The following is a 25,081-nucleotide window of genomic DNA, read 5'->3' as shown; positions in this document are numbered from 1 at the left end:
TGGAAGAGAGGTGTGAGTGCCAAGACCCAGCCCCTGAGGGATATATATGCCCTCCTTGAAGAAGAGGGTGGCTTTGGAACCAGAGCCAAAAATTAGTAGGTGATGCAACGATGAGATGACAGTTTGGGTGACCTTTTCACAAAAAAATGGGTTTTGGCAGGAAATGAAGACATTGCCTCCGGAGATTGGTTCATACCTGTTTGGGGCCATTGTTGGCAACTTTTTCCAGTCAAAACTGGAGCTTCCTGGTTCTGCTGGCTTCTGGCAGGAGTAAACCCCAGGACATGGGGAAACTCCACAGCCCTGACCTGGCCTGGCAGAAGGGGGCTTGCGTACCAGGTGGAGGGCAGCATCGCTGGTGATTCTCAATGGGCAGCTCTTTGTCCCCTGAGTGAAGAAAAATAAAACGGCAAAAATGCAAAGGTGGAGCTGAGAGCATGAAAATATTATTACAATTGACTCCAGTCTCTGGGCAGTGAGAGACTCCAGAGATTCAAGGTGCTTATATGGGTTTTGTTTCCTTGGAAAGAAGGTCAGTGGAGACTATGATGTCTTTGGGATAGATGGTTTTATTTACACATATACACAACCTGGAAAGATTGAGGGCACAAGAAGAAGGGGACGGCAGAGGCCGAGATGGTTGGACAGTGTTCTTGAAGCTACCAGCATGAGTCTGACCAAACTGCGGGAGGCAGTGGAAGACAGGAGTGCCTGGCGTGCTCTGGTCCAGGGGGTCACGAAGAGGCGGACACGACTAAATGACTAAACGACAACAACAAACATACACAACCTGAGCATAGGAGGGGAGCGGGTTCTCAGCACTGGTGGAGGAAGAGGCGGGTGGGGCGAGCGCCCTGCCCCCGGCAGCGCGATTCCAGTGGGGTTTCATCGCGGCTGCCCCCTGCACATGCTGGGCACCCCGCTCCTGCAGGCAGTGCACCCCGCCCCTGAAGGTGGCATGCCCCACCCCTAGAAGGAGCGCCCCACCCCTGCAGTGGCATACCCTGCCCCCAGGACATGTGCTCCATCCCTTTGGGTAGTGCACCCCGCTCTTGGGATGTATGCCAGCCCTGCCCCGCCTGCTCTCCGCCCCCGGTGCTGGAGCATGAAGCTCTGCCACTGGTTCTCAACATCAACAGCCCAAAAGATGATGATGATGAAGAAGAAGAGTTTGGATTTGATATCCCGCCTTTCACTCCCCTTCAGGAGTCTCAAAGCGGCTAACAATCTCCTTTCCCTTCCTCCCCCACAACAAACACTCTGTGAGGTGAGTGGGGCTGAGAGACTTCAAAGAAGTGTGACTGGCCCAAGGTCACCCAGCAGCTGCATGTGGAGGAGCGGAGATGCGAACCCGGTTCCCCAGATTATGAGACTACCGCTCTTAACCACTACACCACACTGGCTCTAAGGAAGCATCTTCCTTCCCCATTAGTCTCAGCTTTGGCTCCAGCACAGAGCAAGCAGGTCTCTATGTCTCCAGCTTCCAGCCTACTTCCAGCTCAGCTCACACCCAAAAAACTTTGGCAATTGTTCTCCTACCGTGCAGGTAGGTGAAGGGGTGGAGGAAAGGACCGCCAATTTTTTATAATGCACAGAGTAATTTATTTGGTTATGCGGATGGTGGTGCTTAACTAATCATTCCCTAGACTGGTTTGGAAAGTTTGCTTTCAAACATTCTACCCCCACAGATACAGGATCACAAGAACTGCAGGGAACTCTGTGCATCATCCAGACTGACACCCCCTCCCCAAATCTCATAGCAATTTCAGCAGAATTATGGAACAGATTACTTTTAAAGCAAACTCTTCATTTCTGGCATTTCACTTGGAATGGCGAGAAGCTGTGATCAGAGGTCCTGAGGAAGCCATATCTCCTGCATGCATTCCCATAGAATCAGAGATCTGTAGGGTTGAAAGTGACCTCCAGGGGTCAACTAGTCCAGTGTTTCCCAAACAGCAGGGACCCAAGTTTGGGAAAGACTTATCTAGTCCAACCCCCCGCAATGCAGGAATCACAAGGTTCCCCATTGACAGGATCCCCATTGCTCCCTCTCCGTGTTGTGTGGTGAGTTCTCACCCCCCCAGTGGAAATAAAGACACATGACATAATTATTAAGGTTAATGGGCTAAAAAGGGCCACAACTTTGTTGGTTACAGGTGATGAGTGGTATTGGCTTAGGCATTGGTCCTAAATGACTATATCTGACTCCAGCCCGTCTGCTTGAAGTCTGGGAAGGGTTAACCACCAGTAGGGGGAGTCCTGCTGGTGCACATCAACTAGGAACTCCCCCGGGGTCACCGCTAGAGGGCGTGCCTTAGGCCCTCACCTCCATAGGTTTCGAACAGGGCCACGCCCCCTGGAATCCTTTATTGGACTACCCTTCAATATGCGGGGCAGGTGATAGCACTCCCTCCCCTCTTCCATCTACAGAACAATACCAATGCCTAACCGCCAATACCCAGAAAGTTGTGACAATTTGCTATGAGGTAGGTGAAAACCAAGTGGTCGGTGCCAATTTGCCAAGTGGAAAAATTCAATGGCGACCAACGAAGGTCCATAGCAAGGTCCAGGAACAAAAACCTTATAGGGTGGGAGGGTGGGAAACAGGAACAGCTGGCTGGCCGGCAAAGAGGGAGATCCCCTGCCGTGCCTGTGTTAAATAGGGCAGGCCACGCCCCCAGAGCCAGCCGATTGGCTGGCCAGAGGGTGACGCAGCCAGGGATTCCTGCAACCCCACCTCCTCTGCAGGGCGGAAGTGGCTCTGTTGAACAGCTGCATGAAACTGTGGGGAGATCTGGAACATGGTATTGGCAGCCTGAGAACGAGAGCGGTCTTCCCCCCCTCCTCCTTCACATATCCCAAGAAGGCCACAGAGAGACAGAAGGTGTGCTGAGATAACTGAGATCACATGCAGAAGCATCACTGGTCATTCCCCAAATTGATGAGGCTCATTTGACAGCAACAAGTAGACCAAGCTTTAGGGTTATTGGCCAAGTCCTGTGGAACTCTCTGCCACTAGAGATTCAACAGGCGCCTTCTTTGCCAGTTTGCCTGCTGAAAATTTTGCTATTTCACCAGGCCCATGCAAGCAGTTAAGAATAAATTGTTCCACAATGTTAATCAATGTCTGTTTTTAACTTTTTTATTGTATGGGTTTGTGTTTTTATTGCTGTAAACCTCTTACACACACACACACACACACACACACACACACACACACACACACACACTCTCTCCTGTGGTATACTAATATCTAAATGAATGAATGAATAACCATTGCTTGAAAGCAGCCAAGGACCAGATCACAGAGGCTACCAAACTGGAAATGGATCTAGGCAACAAGGCTGACGCTTTGCCAGAGAATTAGCCAATCTGAGGCTAAATTTACAACCGGTCTTGGGTGGAGCTGCATTTTGTTATCCGAGTCCCACCTGAGCTTTGGAAGTGATGCTGGATGTGGGTGCTCAGCTGGGAGCTGCGGCCAGAAGTCTTATCGCAGAACATCTGCTGCTGTGACAGCTGCTGTAAGCTGTTCCTGGAAAAGGCAAGCTGGCAAGTTGGCACATGCCTCAGCCACATCCAGAGGAGGTTCTGGCTGCTACTACTACTATAATTATTAGGATGCAGGTGGTGCTGTGGGTTAAACCACAGAGCCTAGGACTTGCCGATCAGAAGGTTAGCGGTTTGAATCCCCACGACAGGGTGAGCTCCCGTTGCTCGGTCCCTGCTCCTGCCAACCTAGCAGTTCGAAAGCACGTCAAAGTGCAAGTAGATAAATTGGTACTACTCCGGTGGGAAGGTAAATGGAGTTTCCGTGCGCTGCTCTGGTTTGCCAGAAGCGGCTTAGTCATGCTGGCCACATGACCCGGAAGCTGTATGCCGGCTCCCTCGACCAATAAAGCAAGATGAGCACTGCAACCCCAGAGTCAGCCACGACTGGATCTAATAGTCAGGGGTCCCTTTACCTTTACTACTACTACTACTACTATTATTATTACTACTACCTTACCCCGCCTTTCTCCCTGATGGGACTCAAGGCAGCTTAAAGATAATAATAATAACCATTAAAAGCATAGAATAAAACACAAATTAAAAACAACAACAGCCATTAAACATTGTGTGTGTGTGTGCATGTCATTTATTAAAACCAAACAAATAATTACAATAAAAACAGCACAACACCGGCCCTTTCATTAAAACAGCACTTTCCCCGCCCTGTAAGTATTTCTTTCTTTCATTCTTGGAAAGACCATGTCATGCAAGCTCATCCCAGAAGCAGACATTAGTTGATGCTCAAAGTCCTGGGTCTCTGGGGTATCTATATTCCTTTTGAATTAGCCCCACGCCAAGCTCAGCTTACCAATTAAAACAGAAAGCAAGAGAAACTCTTAAAGGTATTGTTCCACCTGCAATTCTGGTTCCATCACTGTGACCACTGGAACACGCTCCGTCAGGACTTGGGCTGCTGCGCTTTGCATCCATTGAACTGGCTGCCTCCTTGTCCTTCCAGCAGGTGAAGACTTTCCAACCGGCTTTCGGGAAGTGCTGTTTTAATGAAAGGGCTGGTGTGGTGCTGTTTTTATTGTAATTATTTGTTTGGCCTTAATAAATGACACACACACACACACACAGTTTAATTGTTGTTTTAAATTTGTGTTTTATTCTCTGCCTTTAGTGGTTGTTATTATTATTATCCTTAAGGTGCCTTGAGTCCCATCAGGGAGAAAGGTGGGGTAAGGTAATAATAATAATAATAATAATAATAATAATAATAATAATAATAATAGTAGTAGTAGTAGTAGCAGTAGTAAAGGTAAAGGGACCCCTGACCATTAGGTCCAGTCGCTGATGACTCTGGGGTTGTGGCGCTCATCTCGCTTTGTTGGCCAAGGGAGCCAGCGTTTGTCCACAGACTGCTTTTCTGGGTCATGTGGCCAGCATGACTAAGCCGCTTCTGGCGAACCAGAGCAGCGCACGGAAATGCTGTTTACCTTCCTGCTAGAGCGGTACATATTTATCTACTTGCACTTGGACGTGCTTTCAAACTGCTAGGTTGGCAGGAGCAGGGACTGAGCAACGGGAGCTCACCCCGTCACGGGGATTCGAACCGCCAGCCTTCTGATCGGCAACTCCTAGGCTCTGTGGTTTAACCCACAGTGCCACCCACGTCCCTCCATGTGGTTAGGACTCCTCATATTCACACTGCTCCCACCTGAGTCTTCCACCTGAGGGTCACACAATGCTGCCACTTTGGACTCTGTGTGGAACAGGAATCAGCTCTTGGCTGCTGAATAACCAGAGGAAGAGGCCCCAGGAGTTCTGGTCACCCTCCCTGCCCATCACTGCAGGGGGGTCCTGCACACACAGCTGCTGCTGTCCTGTGTCCAGTTGATTTCAGAAGAGGAAGGTGGGCATGAAAGCAGCAACACACTCCAAGAGGGAGCCCACAAAGGACCTGGGTCCCAGAGGCAAGACACAGCAAGCCCTGCTTCATTAGTCAAATATTTGAGAACTAGGGATGGAAGTCAAGAGAGGGGTGCATTATTTGACCTACAAGATCCTGTTACACCCAGCCTGCTGTAAATCAATGGCCTTAGTTCTCCTGCTTCTACCCCCCAACGGACAGTGACCCTTCGCCCTTCACCCAAGTGCATTTCCCCTGCTAACTCTGCCCCATTGCGAAGCTGCCCTTCCCTGGCTGTATGTGTGATCCGTTGGGTTTCCACAGCCCTCAGCCAGAGGCTCTTCCTCCCTCCCTCCTGCCAACACCCTTTTGGAAAGATATAAGCAAGCAAGACTCAAGAACAAGACACTCTGGTATGCAGGCACAGGGATCATTTTACTGCAGGCAGGGAAGGATGCTGGATCGGGCCCATTGGGTCAAGAGGGAGCTGGGTCTATCGTTGCCTTCACTCCTTGGGTGCTGGGTTCACCCTCTCCAAAACTGTAGAAGTTGCAGGGATTTCAGGCTGTGCATCACTGTCATCAATTTCCTGCAGGGGTAAAAGAGTGTTCAGGCATCCAAGAACCCTCGAGAGATCGGTGCTCATCACCCTAGCTAAGCAGACGACAAGGGTATCCCTTACCTGGAGATGCCCAGATGGAGCCTGGGACCAAGGTGCTCATTGACAGAGCCTTGGCCCCATCCCCCTGTTCCCATGTCATGATTATGGACCATCTCTTAGCTGCCAGTTCAGAGGAAACAGGCAAAACTCCTTGAGCAAAACTTGGACAATTTGTGCAGAACTGCTGTCTTCAGCCCACCTAGTTCCTTTCCTGACTCCATTCAAGGTGCCTACATTAATGTCTAACGCCCTAAATAACGTAGGCACCAACTATCTGAGAGAGCTTCTCCATACTTGCAGACTCTCTTGGGAGTAAACATCAGCAGGCAGTTCCTCCACCCTGACAAAGTCATCTCTGGGGCAGCCCCTAAGTTGGGGGAACTCCCTTCCCACTGAGGTGTGTCTGGCACCCTCATTATGTTGTTCCCACCTGATAGCTATCTACATTTTGGGGGACCAACTGTATTCCTGAGACTGCAATTTGTTTTAACTGCAGTTTCAAACTGCAACACACACTGGGAGCCCATAGTGAAGGGAAAGGGGGAGGCAATATATAACAATAAATCATCCACAAGGGGCTCAGCATCTTACTTGGTTTTTCACAGACCATGGAGCAAAATTTTGGGCAGCATTTCTGGATGGAAGGACAATCATAATCTGTATTACACCACTTAATGCAAGGTGGCTTCACTACTGCAGCATAGACAGGGCAATTTCCAGGCTTCCCTGTAACAAAGAACATCATTATGGCTCAGAGACAACATTTGAAAAGCCTTTATTTACCCCAGCCTTTATAGGATGAGCACAGCCCAGATGAATAAGTTTCCTCCTGTTTTTCTCCTCCCTCTGAGCACAGAGTTGAACATCTGGGTTGCAACTGGATCAGTCTTTGCTGGGGCTGGCTAACTTCTCCCACAATGGCCACCCCCATCCCTTGATGGGGATGTGTAGTGTGGTGGAGTGGTTAAGAGCGGTAGAATCGTAATCTGGGGAACCGGGTTCACGTCTCCACTCCTCCACATGGAGCTGCTGGGTGACCTTGGGCTAGTCACACTTCTCTGAAGTCTCTCAGCCCCACTCACTTCACAGTGTGTTTGTTGTGGGGGAGGAAGGGAAAGGAGATGGTTAGCCGCTTTGAGACTCCTTTGGGTAGTGATAAAGTGGGATATCAAATCCAAACTCTTCTTCTTCTTGATGCCAAGTTCTTTCCAGCTTTGGACTGGGCACCAGAGACCTCCTTTCTGCACCTGCTTAACTCCTGGGCTGCAGCTTTAAGGGCCACCTTTAGTTGCTTGTGTGTGTTGGGGAGGTGCCTCCATCTCCATCCTCCCCTCCCCTCCTCATCTATCACCCCACTTCTCTTCCTTCCTCCCATCCATAAGAACTCTCTCGTTTCCTACAGGAGATGGCAACACATTGAAGGATTCACTGTGGAGCCACTTACAACATTCCCAGGTATAGCGGTGCCTCTGCTCCTCTGAAGAGTCTGGACTCTACACTTGGAAGGGTTTGGGGGTGTGGGATGAAGGGGATCCCACACAAAGCATCATCAGAAGGATCGGCCCCAATGGGGTCACATACCTTGGGCTGAGGCAGAGGGCATCATGGCACAGAGAGCAAAGAGCCCCACGAGGAAGAAGACGAGGCCACCAGACTTCATGGTTAGGCAGAGCAGAGTGCTCTCTAGCCTGTAGCCAGGTGCTTTATAAGGCCACATCCTCAGGGGAGCCCTGCCCAGATTTAATTGGCTGTAGGAAGGTGAGGCCGTCATTGCACAAGAAATGATGAGAAGCATGTATTGCACAGGTTGTGGTCCCTGTACAAGGGAAGATCAAAGAGGTTGTTTGGCAATATAGTCCCCATTTCCCCATTCAGAGACACAACAGCACATGTCCCACTCAGAGGCTTCCCTGATGCTTCTGGTTGGGCACAGTGAGGATGGAATGATGGCGCAGCAGCAGGGTCTTTGGGGGCTCCTCTTGCCTCCTCATGCTCTCCTCCAAGCGCAACCAGTGGAGCACTTCACTGTGCAGTCTTTCTGGGCCCACCAAGCACCTTCTGCCAGGTTCAAAGAACCACGGGCTTGCAAAAAACAAACAGACCCCTTAACCATTTGAACTGGAAGATGGAGAAAGCATTTGGAATACCATGTGCAGTTCTGACCACCTTCCCTTGATATGATTTTTTTTTTTTGAAAAGGTTCAGAAAACGGCAACCAAAACTATGAAAGGGATGGAGCCCAAGAGCTACAAAGAAAAGTTTATAATAATAATTTTTTATTTGTATCCCACCCTCCCCAGCCGAGGCTGAGCTCAGAGCGGCCAGTAAAAAGGTGTAGCTAGTTAAGTCAAAAATGCTGCTCACTTTGCCACTAACCTGCTTCCCCTCCTCTGGCTTCTTACCACATCCTGGAGCTTCCCTCTGCTTGCTTAAGCATGGTCAAGGTTTAGTAGAACAGCTTAGTCAGGATATGGCTGTTTGAAGGTGGGACTCTTCTGTGCAGCTGTCCTTTGTGCCTTACGACAGCTGCCCAGCCGGCTGGGATGGGGATGAAATGCTTATGGGTCTATGTGTCTAAGGGTAGCATTGCTGCAGAAATAGTAATTTATTATGGGAAGTGGCAACCCATGCTAGAAGGGCAAGGGCAAGTGTATTTAGGGAGCAATTGGGCAAACATCTATCTGAGTGCTTCCCAGGAAAGAGAGCTAGAGGCTCTGCTTGAAGAGGAGGCAAAGAATATGTTTGAGGAGTCACATCATCTAATGACTCATATTAAGGCTGTGGTCTACTAAGATGCCTGGATCCTTTTCACAGATCTCTATCTATGTTTTTATCCAGGCCCACTGGTTTGGGATCTGTGTTGCTTTTAATAATAACAATAATTTATTACTTATACCCCCCCCAATATGGCTGTGTTTCCCTAGGTGGCTTCCAACAAGAGATTGAAAATACATTAAATCTTCCAGCCTGAACCTGTCTTTCCTGCTACTTTGGGGAAACAGCGCCTAGGCAGACTGGGAGAGGACATTGTCCTGGACAAACAACGCTTGGCTGCTGCTCCCAGCACAATATCCTTCCCGCTAGCATCATTATCTTCCTCCTCTTCATGCTCTTGTGAAAACAGTCCCCATCTGGGTCATCCCAAACGCTGTTGGATGGAGAAGCATTTTCTTTTCTTTTCTTTAAAGGATATTTATTGAAATGTTCAACTTTAATACATTAAAAAAGAATCAAAAAAGAAAAAAGAAAAAAATTTAAAAACACATAAAGTTCACAATCCTTATTTTTCTATAACATATTTCCCTGACTTCCCCACACCTCCCCTTCTTATATTCCAATTCAAATTGTTAGTTCAGCAAGTTCTTATCCCTAATTTTTGACCTTTTTCTATTTAGTTCATTTTAAAAAACCAATTTTACCTTATCCAAACTTAAACATCAATACTTATACATCAGTACTCATTCTTAAAACATTTTTCTAAAGTCAACCCAAATTCCCTTCCATGAATTCCCCAATTTTCATACAAATAACAAAGCAAAGTAAAAACAAAACAGATTGTAATTATGCACCCTTTGGATTCCCAAACTCCACCCCCCCTTTCCCGGTTTCAATCCCCAACAAATGTCCATCAGTCTTAGTCTACTATCAGCCTGGAGATCTCAAGTCCGAGGCTCTTAATTCTCTCTCAATTCCTCTCTGCCGGTTTTTTTGATAGTCCTTAATATTAAACACCAGATCTCGGAGAAGCTCTGGCCCAACGGGATCCATGTTTCTTCCAGCCAGACCTCCATACTTAAAAGTGGAGCCTGAATCTTGTTTCTTACTCCTTTCAAGTCCAAATGTCCCCAAAGCTCCAACTTCCACCTTAAACAAATTTGTAATCCTTGGGTCTTCAGATCTCCACATAAGGAGATCTCTCCATTCTTCAATCTCCAATTCAGATCAGATTTTCGACATCAAGTTCTTATTTTCCTTTGTAGCCATCATGTCAGGCCTCTGGCTCTCCTTTGTCATCTGCAAAATTACAGCTCCTCCTTCCTTTTCCTCAAGAACAACATATATCTCCTTCTCCACACTCTCAAAGCTCTCACGTTTCTCTTTTTGTCCAGCTGCATGGACTTCCTGAATCAAATCCTTATCAAATTCAGTGATGTTGTTTACTGTTAAGTTCAGAGTTGCAACATTTGTAGCCAAAACATCAATTTGGCCTTGTAACTTTCCCAAGAGAACAAAAACTCTGTCCAATTCAGCTTGAATTTTCCCTCCTCCAGCCATTCTTGTAATGTCCCAAATCCCCCTCTAGAGGGATTTTGGTAACTTAATATTCCTTCCAGTTCAAATCCAAAAATCAAGTTAGTTTGTATCAGTTCTTCCTTGTTTTCAACAAATTGTAACCAAATTGTAACAAATATAACCAGCAGAAGCAACAGAAACAAAGTTCTCTTTTCCCGTCTTGACAGCTAATTTGACAGCTGTCAGACTCTTCAATACCTCATCAACAGGCTCTCTCGTGGAGCACTCCCGGGTCCGGGGGGGGGGGGGTGGCACTTCAGCTCCCAAGATTAGCTCTTTATCCTCCAGTAAGATTTCTTATACTGCCAAATCGTGAAATTAATGTCTTTTACCAAGTAAAAAAAGAAGGGGTTCTCTCGACCTTAGTTAGCAGGTCCTTGCTTTAGATTATTTACAAGACGGGGAGACGGACTTCCTGTTTGCGCCTTCCCCGATCGTGCCTAATTAAAAAAAAAATTCTTTACAATTCCAATTTCCGTACTACTCACGGGTTGTTGCTTTAAAGTCCAATTGCTCACAAGAAGAAGTCAGCGCTCTCCGACCATGGCAATGCGGCTTCACTCCGCAGGAGAAGCAGTCGACTCTCAGCACCGTGCCGCTCACCCCGTCCCCCGTTCCGAAGCCTTTAAAAAGGCTCCTTCGCAGGTCGGGGGGCGCAAATGGTGCCCGCTGAGTCACCAGGTTCACAGGCTTCACCGCCTGTGATTTTTGAGGGCCCCCGCGTCGCCGCAGTGGCAAGACCCAATCCTGCGGAGCCGATTCCCTCTGGAGCTCGGAGGGAATCCGCCATTAGCCGATGGTGCTAACCCGGAAGTCTGGATGGAGAAGCATTTTCAGCTATGCTTCCCAGTGGCACAGCCATCAAAGTTGTATTTAATGCATGAAATTTATACACAGCTTGATTGTAAAAAGAAGAAGCTCAAAGCAGTTTACGAAGGAGACAAAATGATACAATTATCCATAAGAAATATAAAGACTTTCAAAAAGTTAAAATAATAATAGGCTGGAAACAGATTAAAACTCACATCAGCTTTGTAAACATGTGGACAAGAGTGTCTAAATAACGTTTTAGCAGTCACTGAAAAGCGTGCAGTGAAGGCACCTGCTTCGAATCAATAGGTGAGGAGTTACAACGTGTAGGCACTGCTAAAAGATCATTCAGAGATTTAATTATTTTGTCTACGTTGTTTGTTTCAAAGGCTGTGGTCTCAGCTGTTTCTTCAGTTGGCCAGCAAGACTTGGAAGAAGGCACCCTTTCAGGGCTGCACTGCATATTTTAGGGTCAAAAAAGGAGATTTATCTATTTTGCCCCAGCACAAAATGAAGAGTCCTGTAGCTGGATCAGACCCAAGACTTGGCCCATCTACTCCAGCATCCTGTTCTCACAGTGGCCAAGCAGAAGTCCCAACGGGAAGCCCAAAGCATCACCTGATGGGGTGGCCAAGAGCCTAGTTCTACTTGGGCTCCTGTGCCTTTGCAGATCCATGACAGCTAGGCCAGCAGCTGTGCTGTTCCTCATAGTTGCATCTTGACCCGGTGTGGTGTAGTTGTTAAGAGCGGTAGACTCGTAATCTGGTGAACCAGGTTCAATTCCCTGCTCCTCCACATGCAGCTGCTGGGTGACCTTGGGCCAGTCACACTTCTGTGAAGTCTCTCAGCTTCACTCACCTCACAGAGTGTTTGTTGTGGGGGAGGAAGGGAAAGGAGAATGTTAGCCGCTTTGAGACTCCTTCGGGTTGTGATAAAGCGGGATATCAAATCCAAGCTCTTCTTCTTCTGTCTTCACCGTTGACATAACACTCAATCGTATCGGGCTTGCAAAGTGATGGGAGGGAGGCTGTCTGGACCAGGAAACATGGTGGTTTCACAGAGGAGGAAATGCAATTGCACCAGTCAGAGTTGATGGTTGTGGTCACCCTGAGCCCCCACCCGTGAGATAGATGATGGTGATGATGATGATGATGATAATAATAATAATAATAATAATAATAATAATAATAAATTTTATTTATATCCTGCCCTCCCCAGCCGAAGCCGGGCTCAGGGTGGCTAACAACAATCAAATAATCAAACAGTCAAATAATCAAACATTCTAAAAATATTTCATTATAAAAATTAATTAAAATCAAGTTGATGGCAACCAATTAAGCAAAATTCTGTGCAGGTTGCCAGAGGAGGGAGTCAGGCTGCGCCCTGACCAAAGGCCTGGTGGAACAACTCTGTCTTGCAGGCCCTGCGGAAAGATGTCAGGTCCCGCAGGGCCCTAGTCTCTTGTGACAGAGCGTTCCACCATGATGATAGCACACTTTATCAGGGATCCCAGGGCGGTGTACATTAAAAACACATTGCAGAACATAAGTGACAAAAACACAATAAAAACATACTAAAAATGCAAAAGCCTTTGACTGTGTCAACCACAGCAAACTATGGCAAGTTCTTAAAGAAATGGGAGTGCCTGATCACCTCATCTGTCTCCTGAGAAACCTCTACGTGGGACAAGAAGTTACAGTCCGAACTGGATATGGAACAACTGATTGGTTCAAAATTGGGAAAGGAGTACGACAAGGCTGTAAATTGTCTCCCACTAGAAGCAATATCTTATAGACAAGTCTGCCCAGATTTTCAGAAAGCTGGGGCAAGTTTTAATCTGCTTTTAGGGTAATGTTATTTTACTTTTCTGAAGGTCCTTATATTTCTTATCGATAATTTTATTGTTTTATAAACCACTTTGTTAAATATAGTTAAAGCTATGGTTTTCCCAGTAGTGATGTATGGAAGTGAGAGCTGGACCATAAAGAAGGCTGATCGCCAAAGAATTGATGCTTTTGAATTCTGGTGCTGGAGGAGACTCTTGAGATTCCCATGGACTGCAAGAAGATCAGACCTATCCATTCTGAAGGAAATCAGCCCTGAGTGCTCACTGGAAGGACAGATCCTGAAGCTGAGGCTCCAATACTTTGGCCACCTCATGAGAAGAGAAGACTCCCTGGAAAAGACCCTGATGCTGGGAAAGATGGAGGGCACAAGGAGAAGGGGACGGCAGAGGACGAGATGGTGGGACAGTATTCTCGAAGCTACCAGCATGAGTTTGACCAAACTGCGGGAGGCAGTGGAAGACAGGAGTGCCTGGCGTGCTCTGGTCCAGGGGGTCACGAAGAGTCGGACACGACTAAATGACTAAACAACAAAACCACTTTGAGCTTCTTCCTTTTCTACAGTCAAGCAGTGTATAAATTTTATGAGATAAATAAAATAAATTGTGGAGCTGAGGGGTTTCCACCACAGACCCCTGAACAAGAGACAGACCCCGGGGTCTCTTGCCTTATTCAGTGGTATCACTCTGACTGCTCTGGCCCTGGAAAGTGTAGCTGGACGTGTTTCTCCATCCAAAAGCATATGGGGTGACCTACATGGGAACTGTTTGCACAAGAGCAAGTAGGAAGATTATGATGATACCCGGAAGGATATTGTGCTGAGAAGGCAGCCAAGCATTGTCTGTCCAGACCATTCCCTCCTAGTCTGTCTAGGTGCTGTTTCCCCAGAGCAGCGGGAAAGACAGGTCAGGGCCGCCCTTCCAAACAACACGGTTCCCCGCCCTGTAAGTATTTCTTTCTTTCATTCTTGGAAAGACCATGTCATGCAAGCTCATCCCAGAAGCAGACATTAGTTGATGCTCAAAGTCCTGGGTCTCTGGGGTATCTATATTCCTTTTGAATTAGCCCCACGCCAAGCTCAGCTTACCAATTAAAACAGAAAGCAAGAGAAACTCTTAAAGGTATTGTTCCACCTGCAATTCTGGTTCCATCACTGTGACCACTGGAACACGCTCCGTCAGGACTTGGGCTGCTGTGCTTTGCATCCATTGAACTGGCTCCCTTCTTTCTTTTTCTTTTTTTAAAATAATTTGTATTAAATTTCCAATTGACAAACCAATCATATCACATTAATTCCAAATTATAACAATACATAATAAACTCCAAATATTTAGCCAAATTTTAAATTTTTGTTGGGGGTACCCATGCTTCAAGTTCAGATAGGGTCCAATCCTCTCATACTTCTGCTGCTTTGATTATCTCAAGTCCCATCTTTCCATCTCTTTGTTGTTATCCTTTACAAATCCGATCTTCCAATCTTCTTGTTGTTATCATTTCCCCCCCTTTATAACCTCTGAGATTATCTCCACAAGCGAGTTGAAGCAAACATTATTATATATATTTTTTAAAATATATTTATTGAAGTTTTACAAAAAGGAAAAAAAATTACAAAGTAGAAGAGAACAGAAAAAAAGAAAAAAGTAAGTACAAAAAATACGAAGATACATAAATAAAAAAGGATAAAAATACAAAAAAGTAGAAAAAAGTAGTTAAAAACAAATCAATTTTTCAAACCTTAAATTTCATTTACTTATTTCCCTGACCTCCTCACACCTCCCTTTTTTGTATTCCCGTTCACATAATTAATTCAGCAAATCCTTACCCTCTTTCTTTTATCTTAACTCAATATCTCAACATATTATAACTTTATATTTTCATCCGTTATCAATCCATTTTTACATATTCTTATTAACCTTGTTGCTAAGGCCGCTTGATTTCAATCCAACATCATTTTAACATTCATTAATTTTACAATGTTTCTGCAAATAGTCTTTAAATTTCTTCCAATCTTCTTCCACCAACTCTTCTCCCTGGTCTCGGATTCTGCCAGTCATTTCTGCCAGTTCCATATAGTCCATCACTTTCATCTACCATTCTTCCAGGGTGGGTAAATCTTGTGTCTTCCAATACCTTGCGATGAGTATTCTTGCTGCTGTTGTAGCGTACATAAAGAAAGTTCTATCCTTCTTTAACACCAATTGGCCGACCATGCCCAGGAGAAAGGCCTCTGGTTTCTTCAAGAAGGTATATTTAAATACCTTTTTCATTTCATTATAAATCATCTCCCAGAAAGCCTTTATCCTTGGGCACGTCCACCAAAGGTGAAAAAATGTACCTTCATTTTCTTTACATTTCCAACATTTATTATCTGGCAAATGATAGATTTTTGCAAGCTCGACTGGTGTCATGTACCACCTGTATATCATTTTCATAATATTCTCTCTTAAGGCATTGTATGCCGTAAATTTCATACCTGTGGTCCACAACTGTTCCCAGTCAGCAAACATAATGTTATGTCCAACATCTTGTGCCCATTTAATCATAGCAGATTTAACCGTTTCATCTTGAGTATTCCATTTCAACAGCAAGTTATACATTTTTGAAAGTATCTTTGTTTTGGGATCTAACAGTTCTGTTTCCAATTTTGATTTTTCCACCTGGAAGCCAATTTTTTTGTCCTGAAGCAAACATTATTATAGTCCTGTGTGGATTTTCACGCTGATCCAAAAGTTCTATTCAAACGGCAGACGCCATTTCAGCAGTTCCCATAAGATAGCAGTCTAAGCGTCTGCTCATTAACTTTCCCAGACCAGTTGCTCCATAAATCAGTCTTTTCAGGGGAGTTCTTGCCAAGTCAAACGTAGAATTCAGATATGATAACAGAACCATGGCTTACTCCCCCTTTGACTGTAAATCTTGCAACAAAGTCTGTCTCCCAATTAGAGTTCCCAATTAGAACTGCGTCATCCAAAAGCCTTTCGTTTCCTTTCCAGATCTTCCGCAAAACAAAGGCTTTAGTTAATAATTTTATTTCCACACAGTTTATTTTCCCATCTCACTTGCTATCAGTTGTGTGGCGGTTCTTCTTGGGGAGGGGTTGTTAGGTAAATCATACTGAAAAAGAGAAAAGTTTTTCCCCCCCTTTCCGCTCCATTTCAACGTACTGACATAGCTGTGATTCTTTGATGTAGTCTTCTGTTCAATCCAACCCGTCACTCAGCTTCTCAGTGCTTGATTTAATTAGCAATCAGTACACCCTTTCCTTCGCTCGAAACATGTGCATTTACTCTTCTCCAATTGTTTATTTTGAGCAATGCAACTAGGATCGCGATCAGAAGCGGCGTCAGGGAGAGCAAAAAACTCACTCGAGGGCTTTCCGTCCAGTGCCCCCACCCCCTCCTTCTTTTGAACTTGGGGGTGATTTGTAGGCATCCACGGACGAGGCAGCATTTTTCCATCCCCTGGGAAAAACCGGGAGGCTAATTACTCCCATCATTAGCCTCTTAATTACCTCGTGTGAGCCGAAGAGATGCTATTGTCGGCTATCTTCCAATGCGCCCCTAGCGGCCCCCCCCCGAACTGGCTCCCTTCTTGTCCTTCCGGCAGGTGAAGACTTTCCAACCGGCTTTCGGGAAGTGCTGTTTTAATGAAAGGGCTGGTGTTGTGCTGTTTTTATTGTAATTATTTGTTTGGCTTTAATAAATGAAATATATACACACACACAATGTTTAATTGTTGTTGTTTTTAATTTGTGTTTTATTTTATGATTTTAGTGCTTATTATTATTATCTTTAAGCTGCCTTGAGTCCCATCAGGGAGAAAGGAGGGGTAAGGTAATAATAATAATAATAATAATAATAATAATAATAATAATAATAGTAAAGGTAAAGGTACCCCTGACCATTAGGCCCAGTTGTGGACGACTATTGGGTTGTGGTGCTCATCTCGCTTTATTGGTCGAGGGAGCTGGCATTTGTCCACAGACTGCTCTTCCAGGTCATGTGGCCAGCATGACTAAGCCGCTTCTGGCAAACCAGAGCAGCGCATGGAAACGCTGTTTACCTTCCTGCCGGAGCAATACCTATTTATCTACTTGCATTTTGACGTGCTTTCGAACTGCTAGGTTGGCAGGAGCAGGGACCGAGCAATGGGAGCTCACCATGTCGCGGGGATACGAACTGCTGACATTCTGATCGGCAAGTCCTAGGGTCTGTGGTCCCCTTCATGGATCACTGCCTTGCCGTGGCGAAGGGGCTTGAATAACTCAGAGAAGCTATGAACTATGCCGAGCAGGGCACCCAAAATGAACAAGTCATAGTGGAGAGTTTTGACCAAACATGATCCACTTGGAGGAGGAACCGGCAAGCCGCTCCAGTATCCCTGCCAAAAAAACTCCATGGACAAAGACAACAGGCATATAAAAGTTATGATGCTGGAAGATGAGCCCCATAGCTGACCCAGCGCAGGGGGCTCCTCTTGCCTCCACATGCTCTCTTCCAAGCACAACCAGCAGAGCACTTCACTGTGCAGTCTTTCTGGGCCCACCAACCACCTTCTGCTATGTTCAAAGAACCACAGGCTTGCAAAAAACAAACCAACCACCAACCCCTTAACCATTTGAACTGGAGAAAGCATTTGGAATACCATGTGCAGTTCTGACCACCTTCCCTCGATAGGATGTTTTTTCTGAAAAGGTTCAGAAAAGGGCAACCAAAACTGGGAAAGGGATGGAGCCCAAGCCCTACAAAGAAAAGTTGCAACATTTGGGATTTCTTTAGTTTAGAGAAAATTCAAGTAAGGTAACAGGATAGAGGTTCATAAAATGGTGTGTGGCATGGAGAAATACGAGTTTTTCTGGCAACTCTTATAACATCATGGACATCCATGGACATCCAATTAAACTGGAAATGGTTGGATTCAGGGTGGATAAAAGGAAGTCCTTCTTGATGCAGCTTTATAAACTGTGGAATTTGCTGCTTCAGGAGGCAGTTGGTGCCACTAACTTGGATGGTTTTAAAAGAGGGCTAGACCAATTCATGGAGGGTCACGGATGGCTTCTAGGCAGGATGGCTATGCTTTGCCTGCATAGTTGGGCACAGAAATGCTTCTGATGCTTCCCAGTTCCTGGAAACCAGGGGCAGGCAGAGGTCTCCTGTGCTTCTATTCTGCTTGAGGGCTTCCCACCGTGCTTGGAATGCATGTCATTGTTTTTGCCACCGCTCTAACAAGAGAGTTTTGCATATATGGGCCAGTAAAAAGGTGCAGCTAGTTACCGTAAGTCAAAAATGCTGCTTACTTTGCCACTAACTTGCTTCCCCTCCTCTGGCTTCTTACCACATCCTGGAGCTTCCCTCTGCTTGCCCTTCTCCTTGTGCCCTCCATCTTTCCCAACATCAGGGTCTTTTCCAGGGAGTCTTCTCTTCTCATGAGGTGGCCAAAGTCTTGGAGCCTCAGCTTCAGGATCTGTCCTTCCAGTGAGCACTCAGGGCTGATTTCCTTCAGAATGGAGAGGTTTGATCTTCTTGCAGTCTCAAGAGTCTCCTCCAGCACCATAATTCAAAAGCATCAATTCTTCGGCGATCAGCCTTTCTTTATGGTCCAGCTCTCACTTCCATACATCACTAATGGGAAAACCAGTATACGGACCTTTGTTGGCAAGGTGATGTCTCTGCTTTTTAAGATGCTTTCTAGGTTTCTCATTGCTATAACAAAGTGGTTTATAAAACAATAAAATTATCGATAAGAAATATTAGGACTTTCAGAAAAGTAAAATAACAATAGGCTAAAAGCAGATTAAAACCTGCACAAGCTTTCTAAAAATCTGGGCAGACTTGTCTATAAGATATTGTTTCTAGCAGGTGGAAGGGTAGGACTCAAACCAATGGCTTCAAGTTACGAGAAAGGATATTCTGACAGTAAGAGCTGTTTTGACAGTGGAAGGGTCTCCCTTGGAAGATGGTGGAGGGCCATCTGTCTTTAGTCAAGATTTCGGCATTGAAGGGGGTTGTACTAGATGAGCTTCAGGAGCAACTTCCAAATCTACAAAGGGATGGTTTTAGGTGCTGAAAAGCGTACCATGAAGGCGATTGCCTTGGATCAATAGGTGGTGAGTTCCAACGGGTAATAATAGTAATAAATTTTATTTATACCCCGCCCTCCCCAGCCAAGACCGGGCTCAGGGTGGCTAACATAAAATATAAAAACAATTGATTGAAATACAACTTGAAAACAAGATTAAAGTACCACATTAAATTGCAGCCTCATTTCAATAGAAACTCAAAAAACTTTTTGCGGATGAAAACATCAAATCTTCACCAAGGCCAACTATTCAGACTGGTCCTACATGGGCCAGAAAAAGCCAAGTCCCCAAATAGAAGTTCCATCACAGAAGGAGAAAGGAAAAAGGAAAGAGGGGGAGGGGATCAAGTTGATTCCAAACCAAAGGCCAGGCGGAAGAAGCCAAAGGCCAGGGTAGGCGCTGCCGCCCTCCAAGATCATTCTGAGATTTAATCTTTTAGTCTAAGTGGCTTGTTTCAAAGGCTGTGGTCTCAGCTGTTTCTTGGGTTGGCTAGCATGACTGGGCAGGGGGCATCCTTTCAGGACTGCAGTGTCCCGGGAGGGTGCGGGGAGCATTCCTGCAACACACCTACACTGCGGCCGGCACACTGATGTGTTGCAGCAGAGTTTGGAAAGCTCTGACCTAGGAAAAGGGACTGATTTGGCAAGCTTGCTCTTATACCTTCTGCCCCCACTGCCATAGACTGCTGGGAGACAGAGGAAGAGTGGGAGTTATCATCTGGAGAACCATCCAAGGAAAGAAGGCCCAGGGCCCAGGGATTGGTGGTGGGACGCTGATGAGTAGTCAGAGGGAAGAGGAGGTGTCAGACGCTGAAGAGAATCACAGAATCATAGAATTGTAGAGTTGGAAAGGACCCCAAATGCCATCTAGTCCAACCCTCTGCAGTGCAGGAATCAGCCATGATGGCTGGCCATCCAACCTCTCTTTAAAAGCCTCCACAACTTCCTGAGAGAGACCGTTCCACTGTGGAACAGCTCTTATGGTCAGAACGTTTTTATTGATGTACGATTGGAATCTCCGTTTTTGTAACTTGAAGCCAGTCCTACCCCCCAGAGAAGGAGAAAACAAGCTTGTTCCCTCTCACATGTGACAGCCCTTGAAATATTTGAAGATGGCTCTCAGTCGCCTCTTTTCCAGGCTAAACATAACCAGCTCTAGACACTAGACTTCTGTTGATGCTGCATATATAGTGGATGCTCGGGTTGCGAATGTGATCTGTGCGGGAAGCACATTCGCAACCCGCAGTGTTCGCAACCTGCACACACGGGTTGTGAATCGGCACTTATGCGCATGCACAAAGCATAATTTAGCACTTCTGCGCATGCACGACTGCCGAAACCCGGAGGTAACCCGTTCCGGTACAGTGGTACCTCGGGCTACATATGCTTCAGGTTAAATACGCTTCAGGTTATAGACTCCGCTAACCCAGAAATAGTACCTCGGGTTAAGAACTTTGCTTCAGGATGAGAACAGAAATCGTGCTCCGGTGGCGCAGCAGCAGCAGGAGGCTCCATTAGCTAAAGTTGTGCTTCAGGTTAACAACAGTTTCAGGTTAAGTACGGACCTCCGGAACAAATTATGTACTTAACCCGAGGCACCACTGTACTTCCAGGTTTGGGCACATCTGTAACCCCAAAAAAACGCAACCTCAAGCGTCTGTAACCCGAGGTACAACTGTATATTATTTCAAACACAGCAGAATGATAGAACATACTGCTTTTAAAGCCAAACCCTTCACTTTTGGCATTTCCCTTGGAGGGCTATGGAGGAGCTGTGATCAGAATGAGTGAGGAAGACAGGTCTTCTGCATGCATTTACACAGAATAATAGATTTGGAGAGTTGGAAGTGACCTCCAAGGTCATCTAACACAACGCCCTGCAATGCAAGGAGGGGGTTTCCCATTGACAGGTTCCCCACTGCTCCTTCTCCAGCTGTTGAACAGCTGCTTCAGACTGCTGGGGATTGGTATGGGCAGCCTGAGAGCGAGAGTGGTCTCTTTCCTCTCCAAGAAGGCTACAGAGAGACTGAAGGAGTGCTGAGCAAACGCCTGCTGAAAACTTTGCTATTCCACCAGGCCTATGCAGGCAGTTAAAAATAAATCCTTCCACAATGTTAATCAATGCCTTAAAAAAATTACTGCTATTTATTCAAAGATGTACAAAAATACATACCTATTACAAAGTATCGTTTTATAATATACTGAGTCTATTCTCCAGGGACATCCCTGATTTAGAGAAGCTGTCCCATTTCTGATCTGATCCCAAAATGTCCCTCTTTTCATTGGAGAAATGTTGGAGGGTATGGAGTCATCTGACCCCCCAAGCCGTCTGAAGGCAATCCTGTACAGGGAAGTGGGTTTTTGTTTTAAAAAAATGTTTAATGTTTTATTGTGTATTGATATATCTTGGAAGCCTCCCAGAGTGGCTGGGGCAACCCAGTCAGATGTGTGGGGTATAAATAGAAAAATTATCATTATGGAATGGGATGTCCCTATTTTCATTGGAGAAATGTTGGAGGCTATGAGATTGCAGGTGGGACAAGAGTGTCTCCTGCTTTCTCTTTTAATTGGTAAGTAAGCTGATCTTAAGGTAAAGGTAAAGGGACCCCTGACCATAAGGTCCAGTCATGGACGATTCTGGAATTGCAGTCCTCATCTCACTTTACTGGCCAACCTTCTGATTGGCAAGCCCTAGGCTCTGTGGTTTAATCCACAGTGCCACCCGCGTCCCTTTAAGCTGACCTTAGGATGGGGCTAATACAAGTGGAGTAATACCCCAGAGACCTTTGACTTCAAGCATCACCTAACTTCTGCTTCTGGGATGTGTTTCATGACATGGGAGTCTGGTGGATGACAGAAAGGCAGGCTCACTGGATTGGGATCTGTGTTGCTTTTAATAATAACAATAATTTATTACTTATACGCCCATTCAGCTGGCTGGGTATCCTCAGCCACTCTGGGCGGCTTCCAACAAGAGATTGAAAATACATTAAATCTTCCAGCCCGAACCTGTCTTTCCTGCTACTTTGGGGAAACAGCGCCTAGGCAGACTGGGAGAGGACATTGTCCTGGACAAACAACGCTTGGCTGCTGCTCCCAGCACAATATCCTTCCCGCTAGCATCATTATCTTCCTCCTCTTCATGCTCTTGTGAAAACAGTCCCCATCTGGGTCATCCCAAATGCTGTTGGATGGAGAAGCATTTTCAGCTATGCTTCCCAGTGGCACAGCCATCAAAGTTGTATTTAATGCATGAAATTTATACACAGCTTGATTGTAAAAAAAGAAGCTCAAAGCAGTTTACGAAGGAGAGAAAATGACACAATTATCCATAAGAAATATAAGGACTTTCAAAAAGTTAAAATAATAATAGGCTGGAAACAGATTAAAACTCACATCAGCTTTGTAAACATGTGGACAAGAGTGTCTAAACAAAAACACATTGCAGAACATCAGTGATAAAAACACAATTAAAACATACCAAAAATGCAAAAGCCTTTGACTGTGTCGACCACAGCAAACTATGGCAAGTTCTTAAAGAAATGGGAGTGCCTGATCACCTCATCTGTCTCCTGAGAAATCTCTATGTGGGACAAGAAGCTACAGTTAGAATTGGATATGGAACAACTGATTGGTTCAAACTTGGGAAAGGAGTACGACAAGGCTGTATATTGTCTCCCTGCTTATTAACTTTTTTTTTCAAATATATTTTATTAATTTTTCCATACAATCATTTCAAATTAACAAATTGTAATACATTTCCAATTTTTGACTTCCTTCAGCTTCTCTGAGAATCATTCGAATTCTAATTTTTTGATACACATTTCCCAATTTCTATATTACCTTTATGCTTACCCCCATCTTATATTCTGCTTTTTTGCAATATTTCTTAATCTATTACAGAGCTTCTTTAAATGCCACTAACGTTATTTCGTTATCACTTATACATTCCCAATAATCTGTTAATTTTTTCCAATCCTCGATGAAACTTTGATCTCGCTGATATCTAATCTTCCCTGTCAGTTTATCAAGTTCTGCATAGTCCATCAGCTTTGTTCTCCATTCCTCCAACGTTGGTATTTGTTCTTGTTTCCAATTCTGGGCCATCCCTGCTTATTAACTTATATGCAGAATTCATCATGCGAAAGGCTGGACTGGATGAATCCCAAGCCGGAATTAAGATTGCCGGAAGAAATATCAACAACCTCAGATATGCAGATGACACAGCCTTGATGGCAGAAAGTGGGGAGGAATTAAAGAACCTTTTAATGAGGGTGAAAGAGGAGAGCATGAAATATGGTCTGAAGTTCAACATCAAAAAAAAAAAACAAAGATCATGGCCACTGGTCCCATCACCTCCTGGCAAACAGAAAGGGAAGATATGGAGGCAGTGAGAGATTTTACTTTCTTGGGCTCCATGATCACCACAGATGGTGACAGCAGTCACGAAATTAAAATATGCCTGCTTCTTGTTAGAAAAGCAGTGACAAACCTAGATAGCATCTTAAAAAGCAGAGACATCACCTTGCGAACAAAGGCCCACATAGTTAAAGCTCTGGTTTTCCCAGTAGTGATGTATGGAAGTGAGAGCTGGGCCATAAAGAAGGCTGATCGCCAAAGAATGGATGCTTTTGAATTCTGGTGCTGGAGGAGACTCTGGAGAGTCCCATGGACTGCAAGAAGATCAAACCTCTCCATTCTGAAGGAAATCAGCTCTGAGTGCTCACTGGAAGGACAGATCCTGAAGCTGAGGCTCCAAGACTATGGCCACCTCATGAGAAGAGAAGACTCCTTGGAAAAGACCCTGATGTTGGGAAAGATGGAGGGCACAAGGAGAAGGGGACGACAGAGGACGAGATGGTTGGATAGTGTTCTCGAAGCTACCAGCATGAGTCTGACCAAATTGTGGGAGGCAGTGGAAAACAGGAGTGTCTGGCATGCTCTGGTCCAGGGGGTCACGAAGAGTCGGACACGACTAAACAACTAAACAACCACAACAACAAAAACATAGATAGAGATCTGTGAAAAGGATCCAGGCATCTTAGTAGACCACAGCCTTAATATGGGTCATTGGATGATGTGACTCCTCAAATATATTCTTTGCCTCCTCTTCAAGCAGAGCCTCTAGCTCTCTTTCCTGGGAAGCACTCAGATAGATTTTTGCCCAATTGCTCCCTAAATACACTTGCCCTTCTAGCATGGGTTGCCACTGCCCATAATAAATTACTATTTCTGCAGCAATGCTACCTTTAGACACATAGACCCATAAGCATTTCATCCCCATCCCAGCCGGTTGGGCAGCTGTCGTAAGGCACAAAGGACAGCTGCACGGAAGAGTCCCACCTTCAAACAGCCATATCCTGACTAAGCTGTTCTACTAAACCTTGACCATGCTTAAGCAAGCAGAGGGAAGCTCCAGGATGTGGTAAGAAGCCAGAGGAGGGGAAGCAAGTTAGTGGCAAAGTGAGCAGCATTTTTGACTTACGGTAACTAGTTGCACCTTTTTACTGGCCCATATATGCAAAACTCTCTTGTTAGAGCTGTGGCAAAAACAATGACATGCATTCCAAGCACGGTGGGAAGCCCTCAAGCAGAATAGAAGCACAGGAGACCTCTGCCTGCCCCTGGTTTCCAGGAACTGGGATTCAGAAGCATTTCTGTGCCCAACTATGCAGGCAAAGCATAGCCATCCTGGCTAGAAGCCATCCGTGGCCCTCCATGAATTGGTCTAGCACTCTTTTAAAACCATCCAAGTTAGTGGCACCAACTGCCTCCTGAAGCAGCAAATTCCACAGTTTATAAAGCTGCATCAAGAAGGACTTCCTTTTATCCACCCTGAATCCAACCATTTCCAGTTTAATTGGATGTCCATGGATGTCCATGATGTTATAAGAGTTGCCAGAAAAACTTTATCCTATTTCTCCATGCCACACACCATTTTATGAACCTCTACCCTGTTACCTTACTTGTATTTTCTCTAAGCTAAAGAAA

General features: G+C 45.5%; 1 protein-coding gene across 1 annotated transcript; it reads right to left on the bottom strand.

Moving 5' to 3' along the window:
- Nucleotides 1-5,815: 5,815 nt before the first annotated feature.
- LOC128416710 (scuwaprin-a-like) lies at nucleotides 5,816-7,801 on the bottom strand. The gene is made up of 3 exons (XM_053394767.1): nucleotides 7,647-7,801; nucleotides 6,657-6,791; nucleotides 5,816-5,993 (listed from the first exon to the last, which is right to left on the bottom strand). The coding sequence occupies exons 1-3, from the start codon at nucleotides 7,780-7,782 to the stop codon at nucleotides 5,986-5,988; spliced, it is 279 nt and encodes a 92-aa protein (XP_053250742.1). The 5' UTR covers nucleotides 7,783-7,801; the 3' UTR covers nucleotides 5,816-5,985.
- Between the last annotated feature and the right edge of the window lie 17,280 nt (nucleotides 7,802-25,081).

This window comes from Podarcis raffonei, chromosome 6, assembly GCF_027172205.1.
Source record: "Podarcis raffonei isolate rPodRaf1 chromosome 6, rPodRaf1.pri, whole genome shotgun sequence".
In the NCBI taxonomy this organism is placed as follows: Eukaryota; Metazoa; Chordata; class Lepidosauria; order Squamata; family Lacertidae; genus Podarcis; species Podarcis raffonei.
Note: the sequence above shows the minus strand (reverse complement) of the source record. Positions and strands in the feature narration are given on the sequence as shown.

Coding starts and splice junctions, on each gene's coding strand:
- LOC128416710 (XM_053394767.1), bottom strand. CDS start 7,782: ATGTGGCCTTATAAAGCACCTGGCTACAGGCTAGAGAGCACTCTGCTC. Junction 6,792..7,646: donor GCCCTCTGCCTCAGCCCAAG/GTATGTGACCCC, acceptor TCTTTGTTACAG/GGAAGCCTGGAAATTGCCCT.